The following is a 26,946-nucleotide window of genomic DNA, read 5'->3' as shown; positions in this document are numbered from 1 at the left end:
TAACAGTGTGTGCGGACTTCTTGTGTTTTCATCCTTGCAGTAAATCTTATGAAAGAGATGAGTTTTCAATGATTTGCGGAAGTTGGTTAGTTCGTAGATCGCTTTCAGGTTGCGTGGCAGCGCATTCCAGAATTGCGCGTTCGTATAAGAAAAGGCTGACATGTGCAGCGTTTTGTATTTAATGCCTTTGCAATTAGGGAAGTGAAGGTTGAGGAAAGTTCGGGATGATCTTTTAGCGTTTCTGGGTGGTAGGTCTATTAAGTCAGACATGTAAGCTGGGGCTTCACCGTGAATGATTTTGTGGACTAATGTGCATACTTTAAAAGTAATGCGTTCCTTGAGTGGGAGCCAGTGTAGCTTCTCTCGTAAGGGTTTGGCACTTTCGTATTTTGGTTTTCCGAAGATGAGTCTGGCTGCTGTGTTCCTGGCTGTTTGAAGTTTCCTCAGTATTTGCTCTTTACAACCTGCATATAGTGAGTTGCAGTAATCCAGATGGCTGAGTACGAGGGATTGCACTAGGCTGCGAAAGACGGATCTTGGGAAGAATGGTCTTATTCTTTTCAGTTTCCACATGCAGTAGAAAATAGGTTGAAAATAGTTGGTGAGAGGGGTGATCCTTGCGGTACTCCACATTCAGGTGTCCATGTAGCAGACGTGGTTGAATTTGATGTGACTTGATATGAGCGCAGGGTTAGGAACCCCTTGAACCAGTTTAGGACATTTCCTCCGATTCCAAAATATTCAAGTATGTGTAATAGGATTCCGTGGTCGACCATATCGAAGGCACTTGACATGTCAAATTGTAGGAGAAGTATGTTGTTGCCGGTTGCAATCATTTGTTTAAATTTAGTCATTAGGGTAATTAATACTTAATAAATACGTGTAGTGTATGGAGCATGGCAGAGGGGCTATGAGTAGGGAGTGGATGAGAGTGAGAGATAGGATGAGTGAAGACTGAGTAGTTAGAAGGAGTATGGAAGGATAGTGTATGGGAATGGGGAGGAGTCAGTAGGTTAAGATGAGCTAGCGAGCAAGAAGGAGGATGAAATTTGGCAGGAGATATAGGGGGAGAAAGGAGCATGAGGAGTTTAAGGGAAAATGGAGGTGGAAGAACAGAGGGTTCAAACTGGGAAGAGGAACTTCAATCAGGAGGACGGAGGGTCAGTGGCGTAGGAAGGGGGGAGCGATGGGGCGGTCCGCCCCAGGTGCACGCCGCTGGGGGGGGGGGGGTGTCGTCTCCGTTGGTTCCTTGCTCCCTCTGCCCCAGAACAGGTTACTTCCTGTTCCGGGGCAGAGAAAGCAAGGAACCAATGGAGCCGACGCAGCTCCTAGCGACGTGGAATCAGGGGCGGATCGGCCCTCCCGCCCGCCCCTCGCTTCTAAAGTAACAATGCGCTCCTGGGGGGGGGGAGGGTGCGCGCCGGAGGGGGGGTGCGCGCCGAGGGGGGTGCGCTGTGCTGCACCCGGGGAGGGGGGGGGGTGCAGTGGCGACCCGCCCCGGGTGTCAGCCACCCTCGCTACGGCACTGGGGAGGGTATGATAGGGAATACTACAGTATTTTAGTCCCAATGAAAATTCCCACTTGCCGGTTTTTCCCAAATGTATTTTAAACATAGTTTCTAGTGCAATATTGTAATAATCCACCCCTGTAGCAATCCCTCTGGGGGGGGGGGGGGGGGGGTAGGCTCCCTTCAGCAGTCCCAAAACAAAGCCGTCCAGACAACACAGCTTTTAATTCAAACCAGTTTATTCCTCCTCCTCCTCCTCCACAAAACTCAGTTCAAAGGGTTAATGTCCCATGCAGTTCAAAAACATAGCAAAAGAAAAACCTCTCCATTTAAATCCAAGTTCTCCCAGTTCCAACCTCCTTGGTTTCAATTTTAAAAGTCTTTCCTCTTGGAGGTTACAGGATGGCAGTACACCTCCCACAACACAGCTACTTGACTCCTGTGACCACCCACTGCCTTCAATCCCTGCAACCCTGCCCCAGAGTACAATTACAGTCCATGTCAATCGGTTCCTCCAAACCTGGTGAGCTGAGCCCTCCTGACTCTCCTTCCTCAAAACACTCCATTAACTCTTCTTCTCTGCTAGTTTGTTGGTTAGAGCCTTCCCCTTCCTCCCAGATGGAAAGAATCTTGTACTGATTTCTGACCCAAGGGAATTGAGCTTTGTCATCCCGGCTCCCCCTTCTGGCGCTTGTCTGCCATAGCAGCTGCTCTTTCCAGTCCTTACCTCCCTCCCTTCCACGTGGTGTCCCTAACGGGTTTTGGAACCTAACCCCCCCCCCCCCAATTCCTTCTCTCAGGGTCTTGTGGGGAATGTAGTCTGGCCCCACACCTCCTCCTAACCTGCTTAGACCCTCCAACCTCCTTACAATATGGAATTTTACGTAAGGAGACGTGCACATGAAATTGTATTCTTAGCAAACACTGAAGATTTATTTAAGCAAAAGTGTAGATATGTGTAGCAGCTGACTTATACAGGAATTGAAAACATGGTTTTGTGAGCCAACAGAAATAGTTGGTCTGGGGCATACACTTTTGGCAAGATACGGGTCCCATCTTCAGAACTCTGAATTAAGGAAATGATGTTAATATGGAGGAGAAGAAAGCAAAGCAGGAATCTGTATTCGTTATCATGCATTTGGTTAGTTAAGGTGCCTTAAAAATATTACTGCATGCTAAACTGATTTAATGCAAACTAACCTATACATTAATGCATTACTAATATGTTAAACACCTCTAATGCACATTAAAAATATTTTATTTCAACAAACGTATGAACTGAAACAAAACACCTCAAAATCAGGAGAAAGTTGAAAACGACTGAAAATTTAGAGGTCCTCAGCCTGCAGCAATTTTCCTCTTTAAATAAAGATATGACTAATCACAGATAACCTGCAGAATAAAGACTTCCATTATTTTAGAAACAGTTTATCTATGATTAGTCACATCTTTTTTAAAGAGGAAAAATGCTGCAGGCTGACAGCCTCTAACTATTCAGTCATTCCTGCAGCTCAGGAATGTTGGCAGTATTGAGGTCATGATGAACTTGCACATCTTATCCTGAATGACTACTGATTAAATAACTATATTGTTATGAAAATGTGTTTACAGTTCACAGTGTTGGAAGGGAAAACAGGAATAAATAAGGCTGGTCACATGAGTCAAGAACATAGCTATCTATAGAGACACTAGCAATTACATTGAAATTATGTCTTCTTCAGTGATTCCGTATAGCTACCCCCAGAGAACCTTATTGTACGATGAGCAGAAATTACTGGAAAAAAATGGAATCATAGTGCAAATTAGATGAAGTGTCACATTTTGCAGTTTACCTGGACCTTAGAATGGGGGGGCAGACTGTTTAACGCATCTATATATTGTGCTTCATAATAATTCTCAAGCATGAAGTGGACGAATAGCTTAGTGAGTAGAGCAGTGGGCTGAAACCCAGCAGAGGCCAGGGTTCAAATCCCATTGATTCTCTTTGGGGGGTCTTTTACTAAGCGCTCACTAAACCATAAGTACAGGTAAAAGGGAGCTTCAGTGCATGTCAAAAAAAGCACTGATGCCAGCGCAGGCCCCCTTTGGCCACAGCTTAGTAAAAGGACCCATTTGTAACTTTGTATAAGCTATTTAACCCGGCGCTGCCTCCTGTGCAAGCTTAAATTGTAAGCCTGCTTGGCACAGAGAAAACCCCACTGTATATGAAACTCACATTGAACTGCTGCTAATACTGAAAAATCTAATTTGAGTGACCTTACAGTTCTAGTGTGGGGACTAAATGTTTAAACTCAATTTGTTATGTCCCAAACACTCGCAATTAAAGTATGCATTATACAACAATGCTTCATCCACAGTCAACATTTAACATTTCCAGAGCTACAGTCCCAATAACATTAATTTCTCTTCAGAGAAGAGGTTCGCGTCTCACATCGCACTCCATTTTTTTCCCTATGAAGGAGTGCGATGTGAGATGCGAACCTCTTCCCTGAAGAAGAATCTCGAAACCTGACCATGTTGGCGGAGGTTTGTTCCTGGTGAAAAATCGCTGCCAAGGTTAAGTGCTAATACATGCGCATCTCTAATGTTTAAAGCTTAAAGCTATTCGGAATATATTTTTCTATGATTGCACTAAGAAGATAAAAAAGTTCAAAAAAACATGGGAAGATCTATGACGGTGTGCACAGCACCATGAGTATATTAGGGTGCTGTTCCCATATGGTGTATGTTGCAAGATACTCTGACGATCCCCGTTAAAAATTGAGAAATTAATGTTATTGGAACTGTAGCTCTGGGAATGTTGTTGAATGTTGACTGTGGATGAAGCATTGGTGTATAACGCATACTTTAATTGTGAGTGTTTGGGGCAGAGCTAATACTGCAAAGGCATGAGCTAACTACAAAACAAATAAATAAACCAAAAAGAGGTTTCATCCAGAAACCTACCTCATGAAAGCAACTCTCTCATATATGAAATAGATATCAGACTGAATGTTAAATGAATACTAGGGGCAGAACCACAGTAAACATATCTACTGAGTTATCCCTCCCTCCCTGTCAGGGCACGATTAAGGCATAAGCAAACTAGGCACATGCTTAGGGCCCTAATGTTTAGGAGGAGCCCTGTCAGGTATGCTAATACAGTAGTGGCCATGGTATATTTTTAACCTGGTAAGTGAGCTCCAGTTGGTGGGAAAAGCCAGTGAGCAGCATTTTCTTTATCTGACAGTTTTGATCTGCAGTCAGAACACCACAGAGCCCCGTTTGTGGAAATCCAAAACACTGGGGGAGTGGGGTGCAATCTACTTGTTTGCTTAGGTCCACCAAAGGTTAATCCTGCCCTGGTCATTTGGACGTGTTTGTGCCATATATATGTGGAGGTGACATCAATGTGAAGTTGTAACATAAGAAGCAATGGTGGATACAATGCATAAACTCAACAGCCCCCATGGCTTGAACACAGAACTAGATTAGTAAACAATGTTTGCATATGCAATTATCATTAATATGTGACACTTAGATGGGCATAATCAAAAGGGACGCCCAAGTTTTGATGAGGACGTCCTCGCAAAATGTCCCGGCTAAGGGGCGGGGAAACCCGTATTATCAAAACAAGATGGACGTCCATTTTTCGTTTCGATAATACGGTCGGGGATGCCCAAATCTTGACATTTAGGTCATCCCTAGAGATGGTCGTCCTTAGACTTGGTCGTTTCTGATTTTCGGCGATAATGGAAACTAAGGATGCCCATCTCAGAAACAACCAAATGCAAGCCCTTTGGTTATGGGAGGAGCCAGCATTCGTAGTGCACTGGTCACCCTGACATGCCAGGACACCAACCGGGCACCCTACGGGGCACTGCAATGGATTTCATAAATTGCTCCCAGGTACATAGCTATCTTATCTTGTGTGCTGAGCCCCCAACCCCCCCCCCAACCAAAACCCACTACCCACAACTGTACACCACTACCACAGCCCTTATGGGTAAAAGGGGTACCTAGATGTGGGTACAGTGAGTTTCTGGTGGGTTTTGGAGGGCTCACATTTACCACCACAAGTGTAACAGGTAGTGGGGGATGGGCCTGGGTCCTACTGCCTGAAGTGCATTGCACCCACTAAAACTGATCCAGGGACCTGCATACTGCTGCGATGGACCTGAGTATGACATTTGAGGCTGGCATAGAGGCTGGCACAAAATATTTTTAAAGTTGTTTTTTGAGGGTGGGAGGGGGTTAGTGACCACTGGGGGAGTAAGGGGAGGTGATCCCCGATTCTCTCCGTTGTTCATCTGGTCAGTTCGGGCACCTTTTTATGCCTTGGTCATAAAAAAAACAGGACCAGGTAAAGTCATCCAAATGCTCGTCAGTGACGCACTTTTTTTCCATTATGGTTCGAGGGCGCCCATGTGTTAGGCACGTCTAAGTCCCGCCTTTGCTATGCCTCCGACACACCCCCATGAACTTTGGTCATCCCCACGACAGAAAGCAGTTGGGGACGGCCAAAATCGGCTTTCAATTATGCTGATTTGGGCGACCCTGTGAGAAGGACTCCCATCTTCCAATTTGTGTCAAAAGATGGGCGTCCTTCTCTTTTGAAAATAAGCCTGTTAATGTCAACATGGTGTACATGTTGATGCCATCTATATGCATCATATGACCTGTATTGAATGAAATAACAGGTTGATGTGTTTACATCAGTAAAAAACTGATGACATAAAAGGTAATCATAATATGCCTGTGACTGAGCTTCATTTCGTCCTTTAGAGTTTGGCATAGTACCATGATAAACTTTATTCATCAATTATATGTAGTTGTTTGTGACATTACTTTTTTTGGTCTATGTTTGAATGTTCTAACGGTCAATCTATTTTTAGGTGATTGATAAAATCCAGATAAAACAATTCAAGCATCACAGCTCAGGACTGTGGGTGCACTTCAGACTCTGTAGAAGAGTGTTCAACTGTGATGAAAAAGCCCTGGAAGCAGGTAATATTGCCAAAACACCATAGCCTTGGAATGCAAGGTATTTCAGCCATCATGTGTAGGTGCTAGGTGGTTGTGAAGTTTTCTATCTGCACAACACTATTCCAGAGAACAAGGTGAAAGGTTCCGCTGCTATATTGGATGTGGACATGACCATGGGCAGGAGCAAGTTAGCATCACTCTTATAAACAAATTTCCCTGCCAGAGTGTCCTAATGGTTAGTGCAGTGGGTTGTAGACCTGGGGAACCAGGTTCAATTCCCACTGTTGCCTAATGGTCAGCAGTGGGTTAAGATCCTGGGGACCCGGGTTCAATTCTCTCTGCAGCTCCGTGTGACACTGGGCAAGTCACTTAGCCCTCCATTGCCCCAGGTACAAAATACTTAAGATTGTGAGCCCACCAGGGACAGTGCAAGTACCTGAATAGTTATATGTAAACTGCCTTGATTTGTGCTTCAAAAGAAGCGGTATATCAAAAATTGAGAAACTTAAACTCAAGGTAGATCCAAGGAGGGCCTGGATAGCCAACAACATGTGACAACTGACCATCCCTACTTCCACGTAGCCTGAAAGGAAGGAGTGAGAGGTGAGTCTGGAATAGGGCAGAGAACAGTCACTCTGCTCCCTAATCCAGCCCTTCTGCCCCTGTCCCACTCACCCCTCCCTGGCTCCATAGTTTCATTTCCTTTTTATCCACAAAACAAACAATATGTAGCTTTCACACAGATTAACAGCAAAAGCCTTAGTGAATCATGTTTGTGGGGAGCAGCCTATGCCATGTTAAGGGCCAAAATATGAAATTCTAGGGAAGGATTCTGGAAAAATTACAGCAAACCTTATTGTATAACCCTCTAATATCTATTCAATAAATAAAGGGCCCAATATTCAGCCCACATTGATCAATGGTTTTTAAGCCGCTGACAGCCATGGGCTGAATTAAATCTAGATATTCAATGCTAGAACAGGTCCAAAAATAAACAGGGCACCAGCTAATATTTAGACTGGTGCCCAGCTAGCTCAGCGGATAAAGTTAGGACTGACTATTTGCTGTCCTAACTTTATGTGCTAACTTAACTGGTTAGTGGACTGACTATCTCCAATAACTGATTAAGTGCTGGCTTCTCCCAAACTCTGTATCTTGCCCTGGCCCTGACCAGACAGTGCTGCAATGGTCACAGGCAATATTCAGCACTACTACTTGCTTAAGTGCCGTTGAATATTGGTGGATGTCCAAATCAGTGGGGTTTAACCAGGCAGGAGCCTCTTCTGCCCAGGTAAACTCTTTTGAATATTGACCCCATAAAGCCCAATCCATCCTGGGTCATGAGAGCCCCCAGTTACTGGATCAACTGATGATGTTGAAAGCAGCTCTCAAGAAATCTAAATCTCAAAAGGCAGAGCGAACACCTCTCTGAGTAAATATCCAAAAAAATCAGATGCAGCGGGTAGAAAATTTCTTCAGGCAGCCATGAGAATAGTGGTCTGTCTGGAACAACATCACATGTGCTTCAGATTATGCACAACCTTCATTCATTAATAGAACAAATGTCATGTGTGCTGAAAGAGATATCTCAGGAATACAAAGTTCATCTATTGACTTTTGTACATAATATTGAGGAAAGTAGGATGCTTCTCATCCAGTCAACCCATGATGCTTATGAAAAGGCCTTTTGAACAGCAGTAATAGAAACTGGTGCTGATACGACTTGATTCAGAATCTCTGACCTCCGTGAGGTGCTTGACTGATGCTCCATATATTGGAGACAACCTATTTGGCAACAAAGTTAGAGAAACAGTGACCCAAATAAAAGATCACTGTTTGACGGTTAGCAATTTATCTGTTAACCTTGGTGACCTTCCCATGACATCATGTAAAGCTACATCAGTATCAGCTTCAACATTTCCAGTAATACTGTCATAAGCATTTTGAATCTTATGAAAGAGTTTCACAACAAAGCCATCTTATCCCAACTTTTACTCTTCAACAATGCTTATATGAAAAGAAATAACTATCCACTGACATATTTGAGCCCTTAATTGTGACATAGGCTGGTTTCTACAGATCCCATGTCTTTGAAAATTTGCTGCACAATTCTGTTTTGAAACTAAATAACCTATACATACCTGCAAATTAGTGCTTCCATTCTGAATGTATTTGAATTATGTATACTCCTACCTATTATACTGTCCACTCTACCTTCAGATACTTTGTTACATATTGTATATTGGCTCCCAACTATTCACAACCCAATAATATTCACTCTCTTTATTAAATCATCCACTTTATTGCTTTAAATGACTGGTTTCCATGGATCTTGCTGTAATGAAGGTGAGAGGTTGGCAAAGACAAAATATAAATGACACTTTTCTACCTCCGTTTTCATTTATTTCTTTAGAGATAGGAGAAGTTCTGCAGGATTGGCAATGCATGGATGTGATACCTCTTCACAAAAACAGGGACTGTTGGCAGGCTTGTTGACCTGCCCCTGCGGCACCCCCAACCTCAGCCCTACTGGAAAGAACATAGGGAAGGACGAGCAAACAGCTACGGCAAAAATATCCTTAATTTGTGGGGAAAATCCATTCAAGAGTGCACTAAGGCCAATATTTGCAGTAGCTTAATAAAAGGACCTCTAAACCTCTATCTATCTATGTAGGAAGAATATACATTGCCTTCCATGCTGAAGTCTCAGTACATATGCTGTTTGCATATAATTAGTTTATCACTGCATAAACAGTACTATGATTATTAGTGCACACTGGTATATAAGTCTCCTTAGCTCTAGAGCTGTCAAGTACCAGACTGAGTAATACTCATGATATACACTATGGGTGGTAATAAAAATGTATCCAACATATGTTATTTTTATTACCAAGAATACAGCAACATTTTGTTTCATGAATCTCTGTGCTTCCTGCTAGGTATGTAAACCCTTAAAAGATTTTAAGATATTTTACATATTATATGGTATCATATCAAATTGTAGAGAATAATTATATTCAAAATATGTGTATATATTTCTTAATAAAAATAAAAAGTATAAGTTTAGCAAATAGAAATATATAAACTAATGTAAAATAAATCTAGAAGAACAAATGCTTTTATAAATCCAAAAAAGCATTTTCTCTGGCATTCATTGTAATCATTTTATTTTGTCTCACAATTAACTACAGTCATTGAGCCCGATATTGAAACTGCAGGATGGAGCCCAGCTAACTCCAGCGTACGGTGGTCAGCCCGGATATTCAATACTGGGTCGTTTTCAGTGACTGGCATTGAATATCCAGGTGTATTTTGGTTGGTTTAAATTTAACTGGCCAAGTCAATTTTCAGCACTAGCCAGTTAAGTTTAAACAGGCCAAAGATATTCAAACTATTTTGGCAGCCTAATTTGGCTGTCACACGTAGCCGACAATGTGCTGAATATCGGTGGATAACCTGTTATATCACACGATATAACTATTTATCCGCTAAACACTAACCAGTAATATTAGACAGCAGATAATCAGCTATCTTCTGCTGAATATTGCCGGATAGCCAGTTATGTGCCGTTTAACAAGCCAGGAGCCGTTCCTGGCTGGTTAAATGGGTTTAAATATCATGGGGATTGTTTTATCAATACCAAATTATTACTTCAGATAAAATGCCTCATTTCCAGATAAGTCTTCACTGACATCTACAAAATATTTATTCAAAATATTTTGCCCAATATTTTGTAGCATCTCATTAGAACAGAATATTATTGACATGCAGTACTACATGTGTCACTTAAGAAATAAGGACAATAAAAACTTTCTATGCAGGTGTTGCGAATGTATAGGGAAGCAGGTATAAATGGATGCATATAGGATTTGCATTCTATAAATAACACTGAGATTTTGGCACGGGAAAAAAATCAGCATGGAATGTTATTCTATAAATGGCACTCTGGGTTGAGCACCGTTTATAGAATAGTGCTTAGAGCCCATTTCAATGGCAAAAGTTGGGTGCCGGTATTTATGTCAGCTGAAAGGGAAATGGGACTTGATATACCACCTCTCTGATGTTTTTGCAACTACATTCAAAGTGGTTTACATATATTCAGGTACTTATTTTCTACCAGGGGCAATGAAGGGTTAAGTGATTTGCCCAGAGTCACAAGGAGCTGCAGTGGGAATTGAACTCAGTTCCCTAGGATCAAAATCCACTGCACTAACTACTAGGCTACTCCTCCGCAACGTGGTGTAAATGCTGGCACCCAACTCTGGGCATTTTGGCATGGAAATGGAACTATTCTATAAGCCCAAAGCAACTTTTAGGATTGCCCCTGCCACTCCCTTGACCATGCGCCCTTTTGAGTTGTGTGCTAGGGGTTTTAAGAAAACAGCAAGGCAAACAATCTGCAAACTCCAAAATGGAAGGACAAAAAAAAGCAGATCAATCAAAGAAAATAGTTTATTGAATGACAACCATTTGTTTATTTGGTTGTCATTCAATAAACTATTTTCTTTGATTGATCTGCTTTTTTTGTCCTTCCATCTAGGGGTTTTAAGTGCATAGGGTTATAGAATAGGGCATGGAACATGGACGTGTACATTTCAATTCTTGCTAATTAATTGCAATAATTGATTTTTAACAACACTTGCAGTTAATTGGCTCACATACTAATTAATTTGTGCATGGATTGAATTTTGGCACCAAAATCTCAGTGCCAGATATAGAATCCAGGGAATGCAGTATGCATGAACATCTGTATTTTCTAAATTATATGTGCAAATCATGACTCCACCTGTGCTCTATCCAAAATCCACCCCCAAGCATGCCTACGCCACAGTCACACATGGTAAGTTCAAAGACTGCACAACAACTATTAGGGAGTGTACCCAGCACACTCTCTTCATTTTCCGTGCTGAATTGTCCATTAGCGCATGTAAACCGGGCACAAGTAATGCGTACACACACCCTCAGATTCTATAAATGGTGCCCAAATTTGTACATGATCCCGAGATCTGTGTGTAAATAAATAAGTTAATGAGCCGTTAACAATCATTAATTGGCTGCTAATAATCAATTATTGATGCTAATGTGGATTTGCACATGGATCTGGCTGTGTGTGATTGTATAACAATCCATGCCCAAATCCACATTAGTGCCAATTAACATCAATAATCAATATGAGGCCATGAGAGGAGCATGGGCAGATCTGGGGCAACGTGGAGCGCCCTTTGTAGAATAGCACTGAGTGTTGATGTTTACCAATGCATATTTTTTGGCATCATTTACTGAATTTGGCCCTTTGCACCTCTTATTTAGGAGGCACTGAGTCAGCACTAACTGCAAAAGTGTCAGTTAGTATGATTGATGGTTTATTGGGATTTAGTGAACCACCTTTCTTTGGTATAATAACAAGGTGATGTACATTAAAATCCAAATAAGGTAGAGCGAAAGAACCACTATTTCATTATAGAATAGGAAAGAGGGAGGAAAATAGTAGCAGGAGATGAGTCACTTATAAGTATGAGAGATTGCAGTTAGTATCATAAAACAGCAGAATGCCATGAGTGTAGTACAAAGCATGAATACCAAGTTCTTGGATTAGTATTCAGTACCTACCCTGAGATAATTGCTGTTTGCTATCCACACCCATTCTCTACCCATTTCCTGACTAATTCCTGCCCCTAACCACTGTTCCCTCTATGCTGAGCTGAAGTCCTCCAACTGCATTGCTGCTAGTCAGTGCCGTAGCGAGGGCGGCTGACACCAGGGGCGGGTCGCCGCTGCGCACCCCCTCAGGTGCAGCATGACACCCCCCCCCCTCGGCGTGCACCCTCCCCCCCCGGAGTGCATTCTTACATGAATTAGGAAGCGAGGGGCGGGCGAGAGGGTCGATCTGCCCCCGAGTGCATGTCGCTGGGAGCTGCATCGGCTCCACTGGTTCCTTGCTTTCTCTGCCCCGGAACAGGAAGTAACCTGTTCCGGGGCAGAGGGAGCAGGGAACCAGCGGAGCCGACACCCCCCCAGCGGCGTGCACCTGGGGCGGACCGCCCCACCGCCCACCCCCTTCCTACCCCACTGTTGCTAGTGGGAGATGCTGCTTCAATATTGTATTTTCAATTGCTAGGGACAGGCAGGTTCCCTGGAGTCCTGCTGAGCTTTCCTGTCCCTCACTTTTGAAAATGTGATAATAAAACAGCACCCCAACTGGCAGGACTGTAGGTGGAGGACTCCTGCTCAGCTTAGAGTGAACAGTACCCCTAACATAAAATGCACTTAACGTGTGAATTTGTCCATACTAACTTGATAAACCACTGCAGAAACTTGTGTGGTAGCAGTTAATACATGTTAATTTATGCATAAAGGGCTAGATTCTATTTATGGTGCCTAAATAAATGGCAGCAAAACAAACACACCTAGGTACATGCTAAAAACTATGCCTAAAGTTAGATGTAATTTATAGAAAATGCCTAAATTTAGGCATAGTTTATAGAATACGCCCAGCACCCATTTCCTGGAACTATATTTAGTTGCAGCCATTTACGCTAACTAAAACTTGGTGTAAATGCTGATGCCTACGTTATACATGGAACATATATATATTCCTGAAAGAGAGCAAGGAGTAGAGGCGGAACAAAAAAATGCTCTCAGCCAAATACAAAATGCAGTAATCTTTATTCAGCACCACAGGTATACAAGACCCGACACGGGGCCATGTTTCAACAGGACTGACTCTTCTGCTTCAGGGGCCATACTCTAAATCTTACAGGATGCCGTAAAGCCCACCAAAAAGAACGTTCTTTATGGTGGGCTTTATGGTGTCCTGTCAGATTTAGATACTACACAGCGGCTTTAGCATACTCCTGTAGTTTTCTTCTGCACCTACCTTATTTGAGGTTTTCACATCAAGTGGTGCTGAATAAAGATTACTGCATTTTGTATTTGGCTGAGAAGATTTTTTTGGTCTCCTTCTAGATTATACGTAGAGGTTTTATCCTTTACCTTCGGGTTTGTTTTTTGTACTACATGCATATTCTAAACACTGTGCAGAAATGCTAAGAATACTCATAACCCACCCATGTCCCTCCCATAGCTGTGCCCTTTTTAGATCTGCATCTTAGAATTTATGTGCATCACTTTATAGAATATGTTTAGAAAGTTGTGAGCGTAAATTCTAATTAAAGCCAATTAGTGGCAATAATTGCTTGTTAAGTGGCACTGATTGGCTTGTTAAGCCAATTAAATTGCGCATGCAAAACAGAATACGATCTAATTTGCATGCGGAACTTAGGTTACACTACATAGAATTTGAGGGTAACTGTGGGTAACTGTCTAATGTACATTACTAAAAGGGCCCCGTAGAGGGGCATAATCGAACGGGGCACCCAAGGTTTCCTGGGGCCATCCTCGCAGGATATCCCCGCGAAGGGGCGGGGAAACCCGTATTATCGAAACAAGATGGGCGGCCATCTATCGTTTCGATAATATGGTCAGGGATGCCCAAATCTCAACATTTAGGTTGACCTTAGAGATGGTCGTCCCCGATTTTCAGCGATAATGGAAACCGAGGACGCCCATCTCAGAAACAACCAAATCCAAGCCATTTGGTCGTGGGAGGATCCAGCATTCAAATTGCACTGGTCCCCCTCATATGCCAGGACACCAATCGAGCACCCTAGGGGGCACTGCAGTGGACTTCACAAATTGCTCCGAGGCGCATAGCTCCCTTACCTTGTGTGCTGATCCCCCCAAACCCCCCCAAAAACCCACTCCCCACAACTATACACCACTACCATAGCCTAAGGGGTGAAGGGGGGCACCTAGATGTGGGTACAGTGGGTTTCTGGTGGGTTTTAAAGGGCTCACATTTACCATCACAAGTTTAACAGGTAGGGGGGGATGGGCCTGGGTCCGCCTGCCTGAAGTGCACTGCACCCAGTAAAACTACTCCAGGGACCTGCATACTGCTGTCATGGAGCTGGGTATAACATTTGAGGCTGGCAAAAAAAAAAAAATACGTTTTTTTTAGGGTGGGAGGGGGTTGGTGACCACTGGGGGAGTAAGAAGAGGTCATCCCTGATTCCCTCCGGTGGTCATCTGGTCAGTTTGGGCACCTTTTTGAGGCTTGGTTATAAGAAAAAATGGACCAAGTAAAGTCAGCCAAGTGCTCATCATGGATGCCCTTCTTTTTTCCATTATGGGTCGAGGACACCCATGTGTTAGGCATGCCCCAGTCTCGCCTTCGCTATGTTGCCGACACGCCCCCATGAACTTTGGTCATCCCCATGACGGAAAGCAGTTGAGGGCACCCAAAATCGGCTTTCGATTATGCCGATTTGGGCGCCCCTGAGAGGAGGACGCCCATCTTCTGATTTGTGTTGGAAGATGGGCGCCCTTCTCTTTCGAAAATAAGCCTGACAGTGTTTGCAAAGAATCACTTAGGGGATAGTGCATGCATATGGGAGAAGATTTTGTGGTTTAATGAGATCAGAGTGGAACCCCTTGGTCCAAGTTCTAAGCGATATATGTTTTGTTAATGTTTACTGTGTAAACCATTTGGAAATTTTAGTCAAATAGCCATATAGTAAATATGTAAAGAAAATAAACTAATCACCTTGCTAACACCATCCCTACAGTAGAACGTGATGGTGGCAGCATTATATTGTAAGGATACTTTGCAGTTGCAGGGACACGGAGGCTTGTGAATATCAAGGCAAAGATGGATGGTCAAATAATAGGCAGAGCCGATAGGAAGTCCTGTTCACATATGCCACAGACTCATGACTTGATTTACCTTTCAGTAGAACAGAGGTACTAAGTATAAAACATTGGAGTGACTGAGCAAGAAGAAAATGAATGTCATTGAGTAGCTCATGAAAGCCCAGACCTGAATCTTATAGACAAATCTGTTGCATGTCTTGACGACAAACCCAGAGAATCTCCTGCCAACTTCAAAGAGTTTGAGCTAATCTGCCAAGAGGAATGGGCAACAACTGCACCAACCCCTTGTTCAAAGTTAATATACACTTATTATGGGATAAAGCACACAAACAGGAAGAAGCCTCTACGTAAGTCCTGCAGGAACCAAGAAGTAGTAGAGGATGATGCAAATGATGACCAATCAGGGAAATGAATTTCAAAGTTCCGTATTGAAAGCACCAGAAAATATGGTCATAACAAGGTCCATGTTTCGACAGACACAGCTGCCTGTCTCAGGGGTCACAATCAAACTCTGACAGTCAAATCAAACAAAGTGTGCCTGGTGCAGGAGTGCAGCACAGCTTAGTGGTTCAGACTACTTGCTGTTTGGTATATCGATAATGTGAATGCAATGTACCCAACATTGACTCACTACTGTTTTTGCTGCTGAAGGGGCTTCCATCAAGGGTTGTGAAGACTAATGCAATCAAGACTTTTTTTTTTGTTTCTTATTCTTATTTACTTTTTGAATATTTCCGTAATTATTTTTTCACAATGCATTTGACTAGTGGGCTGTAAATGTTCTGAAAATAAATACATGCAAATATGGTAATCTTAGCATAGCAATACTAATTATCACTGTAGTAGGGCATGGAACCACTGACATAATTATTCTAGTGTAGTAAAGTAAATTAACACCTGTAATGGGCCATTACACTGCCATACATATTCAGGCCTAGGGTAATAGCATCCAGTTTCTTTATCAGTTCTAGTTCAGCAGTTTACTTTCAAGCTGAAACTTATCTTTGAAATTCTCTTGTAGAAGTATGAAAGCCTTAAGACAGCCCCAAGTTTCTTGCAATAGCTTAACAGTAGATTATATAACAAGAATTAGAAAAACTCTGTGGTTATTCTGTACTTGCAATACATATCAGAAAATTATTTTACTTTTATAAAGCAAAATAAGGTAATCAATAGAAATAAAACAAAATAAAACATGGAAAATAAAATAAAATACATTTCTTGATTAGCTTTCAAAGGTTGCCCTTCTTCGTCAGATCGGAAATAAGCAAATGTTGGTAGATGACAGTATATATAAGTGAAACATCAAAACATTTCAGTGACAATCTAATAGGATGGGGGTGGATGGATGAGAGACAGGAAGAATCGAGTGGATGAGGGACAGGGAGATATGCATGGAGACAAGAGGGTGACAAAGCAGTACAATTTTATGTTTTATAATGGGCTGGAAACCCCAGATCTTTGTTAAGTCCTGTCTGGTGGGTGTCAAAATATTTAATCATTCTGACTTCAAAGGTCTTATGTTCCTGTATTGTTTTAAAGTTCCCTTTCAGGATTCTTACCATGAAATCACTGGTACAGTGTTCTGGTTTTGTAAAGTGCTGTCACACAGGCGTGACATCTTTATTGGTACTAACATTTTTCATATGGTGTCCCTATAAATTAAATCTCTTCTTTAGCATCTGACTTGTTTCTCCAATGTAGCAGACTTCATTGCATTTTTTACACTGAATGATATATACCACATTGGAAGATGAGCACGTGAAAGATTCCTTAATGTTGAATATTTTTCCTTTGTGAATGACCCTCAAAATGTTAGGGGAAATCCAAATTAAGTTGCAAGCTTTGTGAAACTGTATCAAAATGCAGACATGGATTTTTCAGGAACAGGAATGGAGTACAGTAGAATATCACAGATCTAGGAAAAACTGTGCTGTGTTTATCTTCCTCCTCTATATTCAACTTAACATAGAAATAAGGGTGTGACAAAAAGTAGATACAGCCACAGCAGAGTTGCTTGCATCAGTGGGCCCAGGACAAGGCTGTTCTTCAAGTTCAAGCAAAATATAAATGCTTATCATTTACTCCTTATTATAAATAGGCAAATGCATGCATTTCCAGTTAATTTGATACTTCTATTAGAGAAAAGAGACCTTATTGATTGGTGCTGAAAAAGTAGAAGAGGACAAAGAAGGGTCATATGGGAGAGGGAGAGAGTCAAAGATGAACCCACAGAAAGGAAATGGTGATGAAATCACAGCTTTGAGGAGCAGAAGGTTCAGGGATGGAATTGGGATCTGAGGGATGGAGGAGGGTAGATTGAGGTACCAACAGAGGGAATTAGACAAAAGAGAGAGAGAGAGAGAGATGGGGAGGAAAGGGGATTGAGAAAGGGAAAGGGAAAGAAAAAGAGAGGAGCTGGATCAGAGAGGGAAATCCAGAACTTGAAGTTGGGGCAATTATCCATTCACACTCTTCTTCATGATATTGATCTTTTTTTCTCAATCATACTCCTCACTTCCTCTGTGATCTCATTGGGACCACATTCTATCTAGTCACCTCGCTCACTCTGTCTCTGCACATCTTTAGATCCCTTTACTCACAGTCTGCTCTTCCGGTCTCCTTACACTTTTCTTACTCCCCTTCCCGACACTCCCCTAGCAACCCTGGCCATCCAATCATTTTATTCTTTCAGGCTCCAAACTCCATGCCCTCACTCTTCACAGTGCCCTCATTCTCTCTGCTCTTGATATCATCACATCCTCTCAACCCCATCTTTGATCCTCTCACCCTCTCCCTACCATCTGATGTCTTTTTTCTTTCACCCCTTCCAATCCCCACTCTCTCTCCTGCAGCCTCCAATCCTGACTTGTTAAAAAAAGGACAGTAGCCTCAGGCCACAACCTCATTTACTGCTGTCAGAGCTCAGTGTCATAGTCTGAACCATGCATTTCAAAGCACAACACTGTCCTAAGCAAAAGGGAAAGATAATGTAACCTAAAGTGTCATGATGCAAGTGTACCTTACCAAGAAAAGATTGACATGGGGTGCAGGAGGCCACTGCTTTTCATTTCCACCTGGTTCTTGTAGTTTACTGGTGATCCCCTGGGGAATAGAGAATTTCAGTGGAAGGGCCAGATAGAATCAAGATTTAAGATAATTTAAAGAGTGTCCTGGGAGGCTGAAATATTCTATTACTAGTTTCTGGATGTCACCATTTCTGATATAGGGTCTATATGCACATTCTTATTCTTAGGGGCTGACCTATTTATCCTTTGTAAGTAACAGGGAATAATGTGGGCAAGTAATTACGCATATTACATTGACAACAGAGTAGGTGAAATGACCTCCAGATGGTGTAGCTGTCATTAGGTTCCATAATAGTGTTGCCCAAATGGACAAGAGGATGTAGAAGCACATGTGATATCTGGACATGTGGCAGGATCTGATACTTGTGCTAGTATCAGTGTTCAACAGCAGGACTGACTGGTAGCGAACAGCAAGAGATTTTGAACTGAACTGGTCTGTTCTTCCAGGTGTCCCTCTTACTCTCATCAGTTTGTAGGACATCAATCATTCTCATTTTCCTGGCTTCACCTCTTCATCAGCAATGACAACTGCAGACAATGTCACAAACACTAATGTTGCCTGCAGGCTCTTAAATCTAAACAACTGGATGACTGACTGGCAGAGAACAGCAGAGGTGTCCCAGTTGGGCATGTTCATTTTTCTGAGTGCTCCACTGCCAGCTTGCTATACTTCTGCCTGATTTTCTCTCCCTTATTTCCTGTCTCTACTACTACTACTACTATTTAGCATTTCTATAGCACTACAAAGCGTACGCAGCGCTGCACAAACATAGAAGAAAGACAGTCGCTGCTCAAAGAGCTTACAATCTAATAGACAAAAAAAATAAAGTAAGCAAATCAAATCAATTAATGTGTACAGGAAGGAGGAGAGCAGGGTAGGTGGAGGCGAGTGGTTACAAGTGGTTACGAGTCAAAAGCAATGTTAAAGAGGTGGGCTTTCAGTCTAGATTTAAAGGTGGCCAAGGATGAGGCAAGACGTAGGGGCTCAGGAAGTTTATTCCAGGCGTAAGGTGCAACGAGATAATTTTATAGATAATTTTATAGATAATGTCAATTGCAGTAGATGTCACCAGTATTAAAAGTCCACCTGGAAGTATGTCATCATCAAAGAGATGTACTAAAAGGGTATTCCCCTGTGTGTACCTCTAAGAAACACTGAGGTCATATCTGGATAGACCTTGCATGCCTGTGATGATTTGATTAATTTTTTCTTGTAGAGATTCTTGGATATACATTTGAGAATTTAGTTCCTTCATTTAAGAAAACGTGAGGGTAGAATCTTACGGGGAGTTAATTAATGGACTAGGGGGTTCTGTTACACCGGTTCTTGCATTCCGCCTATACTTATTTAGTTTTGCCCATTCAAGAAATAGCTAAGTTGAATTTTATGATTTATCTTTTAAGATTAAGTATAATAGTACATATAAAGCATTTGCAAAAATATTTAGAAAAAAAAATTGGACTGATTAAGCTTTTCTGAAATTGAGGCACTATGGGATCCTGCCTGGCTGGAGTAGCCTTATGATTAGTGCAGTGGCCTGAGAACAAGGGGACAAAGGTTCAATTCTCACTTTGCTCCTTGTGACTCTGGGCAAGTCACTTAACCCTCCATTGTCCCAGGTGCAAAATAAGTACCTGTATATAATATGTACAGTGCTTTGATTGTAACCATAGAAAGGCAATGTATCAAATCCCATTCCCTTTCCTTTTCCTAAAGCCTGTTCTTGCTCTCTTCTGATGGCACAAAATAATCATTATGCATTAAAGATTAGCTTTGATATGTGCTGTCCCTTTTTAAAAATATAATTTTATTTTAAACATAAGATGTATTGGCAATAATTTAAAAGCCACCCATCCAAAATAATTCTTGTGGTGTACATAAAACATAAAATAATTGCTCCACATACCATGTCCTACACCCTTTGCTTAGCTAAGCCTAATTAAAATGTCATGTACATATATCTGGTCCTGGTTTGTCACACCTAGCTGAGATCATTGTCTTGCACTTTTTCTGACTTCATGCGGAATTTTCCCCTTAGTTAGTCACCCTTATTTTCTGTTTACCTCCTGCCACTATCTCTTATCAGTTTATATATTCTACCTCCATTTATATCCTATGGTGTCTATTAAGATGCTTTAGGAGCAGAATCTATATAAGGCACCTAAAACATCAATGTAGTAAACATTTCCATCTAAGCATATTCTATAAGTGGCACCTAGATTTAGGCGTGGTGTATAGAACAAGCTTAGTTGATATGCCAGTGCCTAAAACTATGCGTGTCCATTTACACCAATGAAAATGTGGCATAAATCCATACACGTAGATTTACGTGCACTGTCTAGGCCATATTCTATATCTACACATGTAAATTTTGGAATGCCCACAAAATGCCCATTTCCCCACCCATAGCCATGCCCCTTTTAAAATGTGCACATTAGAATTTAGGCAGAGTTTATTACAGAATACGCTTAGTGAGTTGTGCAAGTAAATTCTAATTATTGCCAATTAGTGCTCATTATTTCTTGTTAATTGCTGTTATCAATGCTGATTAACTTGTTAAGCCAATTAAGTTACATGTTGTTATGGAATACGATTAGATTTTGACACAGAATGCTAGGCCCTCCATATAGAATGTGTATTATGTCAACATTATAAGTACTTGAATATTGTTATTACTGTAATTGTCTAGTGCCTATGTCCAGCTTATTCGTACTGTACCCCGGCCTGAGTAAATTTATTCAAAAAGGTGGTAAATAAATCCAAATATATAAATAAATATAGCAATTAATCCTAGGACAGGGGTTCTCAACCCAGTCCTCAGGAAACATCTAGATAGGTTTTCTTGATATCCACAATGAATATGCATGAGATAAATTTGCATACAGTGGAGACAGTGCATGCAAATTTATCTCATGCATATTCATTTGTAGATATCATAAAAATCAGACTGGCCTGGTGTGACCCAAAGACTGAGTTGAGAACCCCTGTCCTAGGATAAACTCTAAATAATGTTGTCTAATGATTACTTGTAAAATGGTCACGGTTGGCGTTTTCAAATGAAATACTTACGCTCTGCAGGTTCTTTTGATCTTCTACCACTGGAAGACTTCCTCAATAGACTCCGTCCTGAGGTAAACAGGCTAGTTAGTTCTTCTAAAGGACTTGTAGGTGTTCTAGAGCGTGATCCAGTTTGAGATGGCCCATAGGCATTGGCTGAGGCAGTTACTATCTTTCCTCCATCTAGTGATGTGTTTCTGACCACAGAATGAGGCACTGATGAACAGCTTCTTGATAGATTTCCTGTATGCACAGAGTCATATGGTGGAGGTCTTTTGAGGTTTAATGGAGTTAGTGACCTACCCATACTAACAGGAGAAGGACAAGAAGAATGACTTTTAGGATAACCATGTGGAGACTGTGTTCTATATAAGGTAGAAGGATGTGGAGGTGAGGAAGAATATCCAGCAGATGTAGTTCCATGTGGTATTGTCTGTTCCTTTTCCACCTTTTGATGTCCAGGAGGATGAGATGGCAGTGAAGATGGAGAAGCTCCAGCTTGCTGCTTGATATAAGATACATTTTCCAAAACAGGAAGTTTTGTGACCTCTAGTGGTGTTAAGGGAGACTCATCAGAGTTTGGTGAGCACTGTGCTGGTGCTGGTGGGAACACCAGAAGTGGAGGTCTATGAGAAAGTAAATTTGGGAATGGTGGTGGGATATCACAGAGTAAGCCCTTGGGGGTAGATGGCACTGAGGACTTGGTGAATTCCAGGTCAGGCACTGTGGGAGTAGCACACTGAGAAGAACAACTAGGATGATCAAATTCATATAAACACTTAGAATCAGAAACTACATCATCATAAGTAGGATACTTCATTTCTTCATAGACTGCTTCACACTGGTCATCTTCATCCTTTTTAAAGTCTCTTAATATATTTCCAACCATTTCTATATAAACAGGTTCCTCGTCCTCTGTGTCAAGGGCTAGACTGCTAATCTGTGATGAAGAAGCATCTCTAGATAGTGTTGTTGTTATAGATCCATGCTTTTTAATATATGTTTCATCAAAAGAAGTGCTGAGCTGAGTGTTTGGGTTTCGTCTTGGTTTGGGTGGAGGAATCTTCTTGGTGTATTCATCACTATGAGGCCTTGATTTCCCTGAAAGTAAATATGAAATAGAATATAAAGTTAAATACAGCATATCATGTTACAAACAACATCAATAATAAGTGTACTAATGTGTAATACGATATAGAATAATAATATCCTCGATGCTCTTCCATGGTCTACTATCAGTGATAAAAGTCTATTGTATTATATATTTTGATGTAATTATTTTTATGAAACACAAATTTAAAAATTATCACTCGCATGGCATCCTTTGAAATTCCATTCACCACACAATTATTCTTCTAAAACATATTTGAAATAGAAAAGGTCAATATTTTCAGAGGAGAAAGTCTTTACAGAGTTGCATGAGCAAGAAACTCAAGATGATCATTATACATTTGAATGCAATATATAAAACCTCACATAAAATATTTAAGCTACCACTTCACAGTGAATTCATCTATCCTGGATAGCAAATACTTTGGCATATTTAGAAGCTGCTTTAGCTCATAAACAATGAATAGTATGGATCTTTTACTGAACCCTCCAAGCATTCTGTATGGAAGAGATGGGTAAATGTTTTGATTTGAGGGCTATATTGAGAGTTGTGACTGGGCTGGGGGTGGGGGGCAGTACAGTCTGGAGAACACTCATGAATAGCCCTAATTATTTTGAGAATTTGGCTGGTATGATGGCTCCCCCACTCCAGAATATTCCCCCAGATAATCCTTCTCACGAATTCAGTTGTCTAGACAATGACCAAAAAAAAAAAGGAAAACAGTGAGTGAGCCCTTCTCATACATAGAGGGGCATAATTGAACAGGGATGACCATTTCTAAGGGCGCCCATCTCTAAGGACGTCCTGGCGAAGGGGCGGGGAAACCCGTATTATCGAAACAAGATGGGCGTCCATCTTTCATTTTGATAATACGGTTGGGGATGCCCAAATCCCAACATTTAAGTCGACCTTAGAGGTGGTCGTCCTTAGAGATGGTCGTCCATGGTTTTCGGTGATAATGGAAACCAAGTACGCCCATCTCAGAAACAACTCAATCCAAGGCATTTGGTCATGGGAGGAGCCAGCATTCATAGTGCACTGGTCCCCCTCACATGCAAGGACTTCACAAATTGCTCCCAGGTGCATAGCTCCCTTACCTTGGGTGCTGAGCCCCCAACCCCCCCCCCCCCAAACCCACTCCCCACAACTGTACAACACTACCATAGCCGTAAGGGGTGAAGGGGTTCACCTACATGTGGGTACAGTGGGTTTCGAAGGGCTCCCATTTACCACCACAAGTGTAACAGGTAGGGGGGGATGGGCCTGGGCACTGCACCCACTAAAACTGCTCCATGGACCTGCATACTGCTGCCAGGGAGCTGGGTATGACATCTGAGGCTGGCATAGAAGCTAGCAAAAAAAAAATTTTTTAGGTTTTTTTTAGGGTGGGAGGGGGTTGGTGACCACTGGGGAAGTAAGGGGAGGTCATCCCTGATTCCCTCTGGTGGTCATTTGGTCAGTTCGGGCAGCTTTTTGAGGCTCGGTCGTGAAAAAAAAATGGACCAAGTAAAGTCGGCCAAGTGCTCGTCAGGGACGCCCTTCTTTTTTCCATTATCGGCCGAGAACACCCATCTGTTAAGCACACCCTAGTCCTGTCTTCGCTACGCCTCCAAGACGCCCCCGGGAACTTTGGTCATCCCCACGATGGAAAACAGTTGAGGGCGCCCAAAATCGACTTTCGGTTATGCTGATTTGGGCGACCCTAGGAGAAGGACGCCCATCTCCCGATTTGTGTTGGAAGATGGGCGCCCTTCTCTTTCGAAAATAAGCCTTATGGCATTCTTCCTCCCCTCAACTTACTCTCTTTCTCATTGCTGTCCCTCCTCTCCCCAAAAATAGTTTCTCCCTTCAGCTGCTCCTGTTTCTGTAGATCATGCTGCCCTCCTGCTACCTTGGGCCGTTCAGGCCTCCTGCACCTGCAGAGAGTGCAGCCATCCCTATTCCTCAGACCACTTAGCTCTCCTGTTCCTGCTTTCATCCCAGCCCTACAAAGCTGCCATTATTGCTACACTGCTGATCTCCTGCTTCCTAGGGTTGCTGGAAATTTCGGGCCGATATTCAGTCTATGGCAGACAACGCTTTTGCTGTCCACTGCCGGTGTTGAACACGAATATTCAGTGCCAGGCTACTTCCAGTGACCAGCATTGAATATCCCGGGTTTCTTAAACAGCTAAAATGTTTACTGGATATGCCAATATTCAGCGCTAAATGGTTAACTTTTTAGCAGTCAAAGATTGGCCTACTAGTTATGCAACCTATTTTAACCGCTAAACACAGCTGGTTTGCCAATGAATAGCCATGCCTAACCAGCTATATTGCATAATGTAGCCAGTTAGTGGCTAGCTGCTAACTGTAGATATTCAACAGGAGATAACCGGTTATTTTGTACTGAATATTGCTGTTTAGGTACTAAAATGCTATTAAACTGGTCAGAGGCCATTCCTGACTAGTTAAATAGCGCTGAATATTGGGGGGATGTGGCAGATCTAAATACGCAGCAGGAGTAGCTGCGCAGAGTGGATGAAAGGTGTCTGTAGGCTGTTCTTAGGTAACAGGTTTTCATTTGGACACCCTAGACTTTCTCTGTTGACTATATCATTCTATATGCTTCACTATTTTATCAGTTATCCAGAGGCAGTTCTGCACAATGTCAAAAATGAGACTCAGGTTGAATTCCAAATCTAGGCTTCAGGCCCTAGGAAGGGAACACATTCTAACCAACGAGCTTCAGAATCAATTAGCAGCCAGCCAATGAGCATTCTTATATTGGGCTTTGATATGATTTAAGGTTTATTTCTCTCAGGAAAGGACATTCCCTTCAATGGCTAGTCTGGCAAAGATGGGGGAGGTTAAAAATATGAAAAAGTCTTGGCTTATTTTACTTACGCTCCAGTGTAGTAGGTGCAGCCTGACCCCAGATCCAAGAAATAGGCAGAAGATAGCTCTCAGTTTATTAAGACAATAATAAAATATATTAAAGTACGGCGGTTGACGTAACTTAGAGCTTCTAGCTAAAGGGGTAACCATTATTTTATCAATATTAATTCAATGACAATGACCTCCTTTCCTCTGAAAAGTGTTTTTTAAAACATCACTGTATTTCTTTACAAAATAATGCAATTTTGTACCCTGCACAAAAATATCATCCTTATGGGTCAGCAATCAATTAAGTGTTATCAGATTTGCTCCTGTCCAAAGACAGGATGCTTTATTGTTTGAGTGATTTAAGTGGTTTAAATCCATTAAGAAGGTTTTAGTTGTACAACAGCCACAAAACCATAATTCAGATGCTTTTGCCAAGTTCTAAATATTAAACAGGGCTTTTATTTAATGTGTAAGTTAATTTTGTAGTGGTACATCAGTCAAATAACCTGATGTGAACTCTAAAGGGATTCAGATTGGCATTACCCTATCAACCTTCCTGTAACACGAGAATTAAGAAAATCTGTGGCCATTTTCTGGCCACAGCAAAAAGGGCCTTAGTGTGCAGGAAACACCTACATAAGGGTATGTTATAGTCGTTTTTTTTGCCCAACTTTATGAAAGGGCCCCTAAATGTTTTCTCCCATTTTGTGGGTCATTTACTAATGATTCACGTTGCATAAAATGGGCCTTCCATAACATTAGCATGCACTAACCATTAGGAAATTAGCCTTTTTTGGACTTATAGGGAAAATACTTAATAAATAGGGCCCTAAGATTGCAAATAAATAATCTCTAGCTTTTTTATTTAAATATTTCTCTACTTACCTCATACATTAATAAGAAATCACTTGGGCTTTTAAAGTACTGTATTAATGCAAAAAGCATTAGCACTGACATGAAAGCCCCTGATTCATTCGCAAAGGCTTAGCCATAATGCTGCTATAACAGAAATGTTGCACAAATTTGTCATTCTGTCCTGCTTTGTTTAGTTTTTTTAAAACAGGAATCATTTTCTGAAATGAATTATTGTTCTAGTTCTACAATTATTTCTATAAACCAAATATACAGCGAGAAGATGAGAGTCTAGTAAATCAGAAAGATTAGCACCTGCCTCAGACCAGGTGTAAAATTTTTTTTTTTTTTTTTTTTGCATGCCCACTGTTACAAAAGTCATCAGTGCTAACTGGCCCAAAGTGAGATTGTTAGAAGGAAGGCCTTCTTCAGTCCAAATTCCATAAAGTAAGTGGCAACCTGTTCTCCCCCCACAACCAATGCAGATCCCACAGAAGCCATGCAAAGTTCCAGCATTATCACAACACAACTGAAGAAAAACCTTATGGTCCTACCCTATGTACCCTTCATCCTCCCCCTATGCAAGAATGATGAATTCTTTTTTGGCAACCTCCATACAAATCCCCTTGTAAGATTTGTGTTGCCTCCACAGGAGAACAACTTCCTTCCCAATTTCCCATTTCCACCAAAATTACAAAACTTCCTCTTGAGTTATACAACACTTCTCAACACCATAATGGGCACCTACTATTTTAGAAGTGCATCGTTCATTCCCTGGCTGGAGGA

The 26,946-nt window shown here is 41.7% G+C and overlaps 1 protein-coding gene across 1 annotated transcript in view; it reads right to left on the bottom strand.

Annotated features, from left to right (window-relative positions):
- The window catches only part of NYAP2 (neuronal tyrosine-phosphorylated phosphoinositide-3-kinase adaptor 2), a 284,755-nt gene that overhangs the window by 125,326 nt on the left and 132,483 nt on the right, over nucleotides 1-26,946 (bottom strand). The window contains exon 4 of the mRNA XM_030215654.1: nucleotides 21,339-22,433. Coding sequence (XP_030071514.1) covers nucleotides 21,339-22,433 — 1,095 coding nt within the window. The remainder of the gene's footprint in view (nucleotides 1-21,338; nucleotides 22,434-26,946) is intronic.

The sequence above is a fragment of the Microcaecilia unicolor genome, chromosome 10 (assembly GCF_901765095.1).
Source record: "Microcaecilia unicolor chromosome 10, aMicUni1.1, whole genome shotgun sequence".
Classification (NCBI taxonomy): Eukaryota; Metazoa; Chordata; class Amphibia; order Gymnophiona; family Siphonopidae; genus Microcaecilia; species Microcaecilia unicolor.
This window is presented reverse-complemented; position numbering and strand designations above follow the sequence as displayed.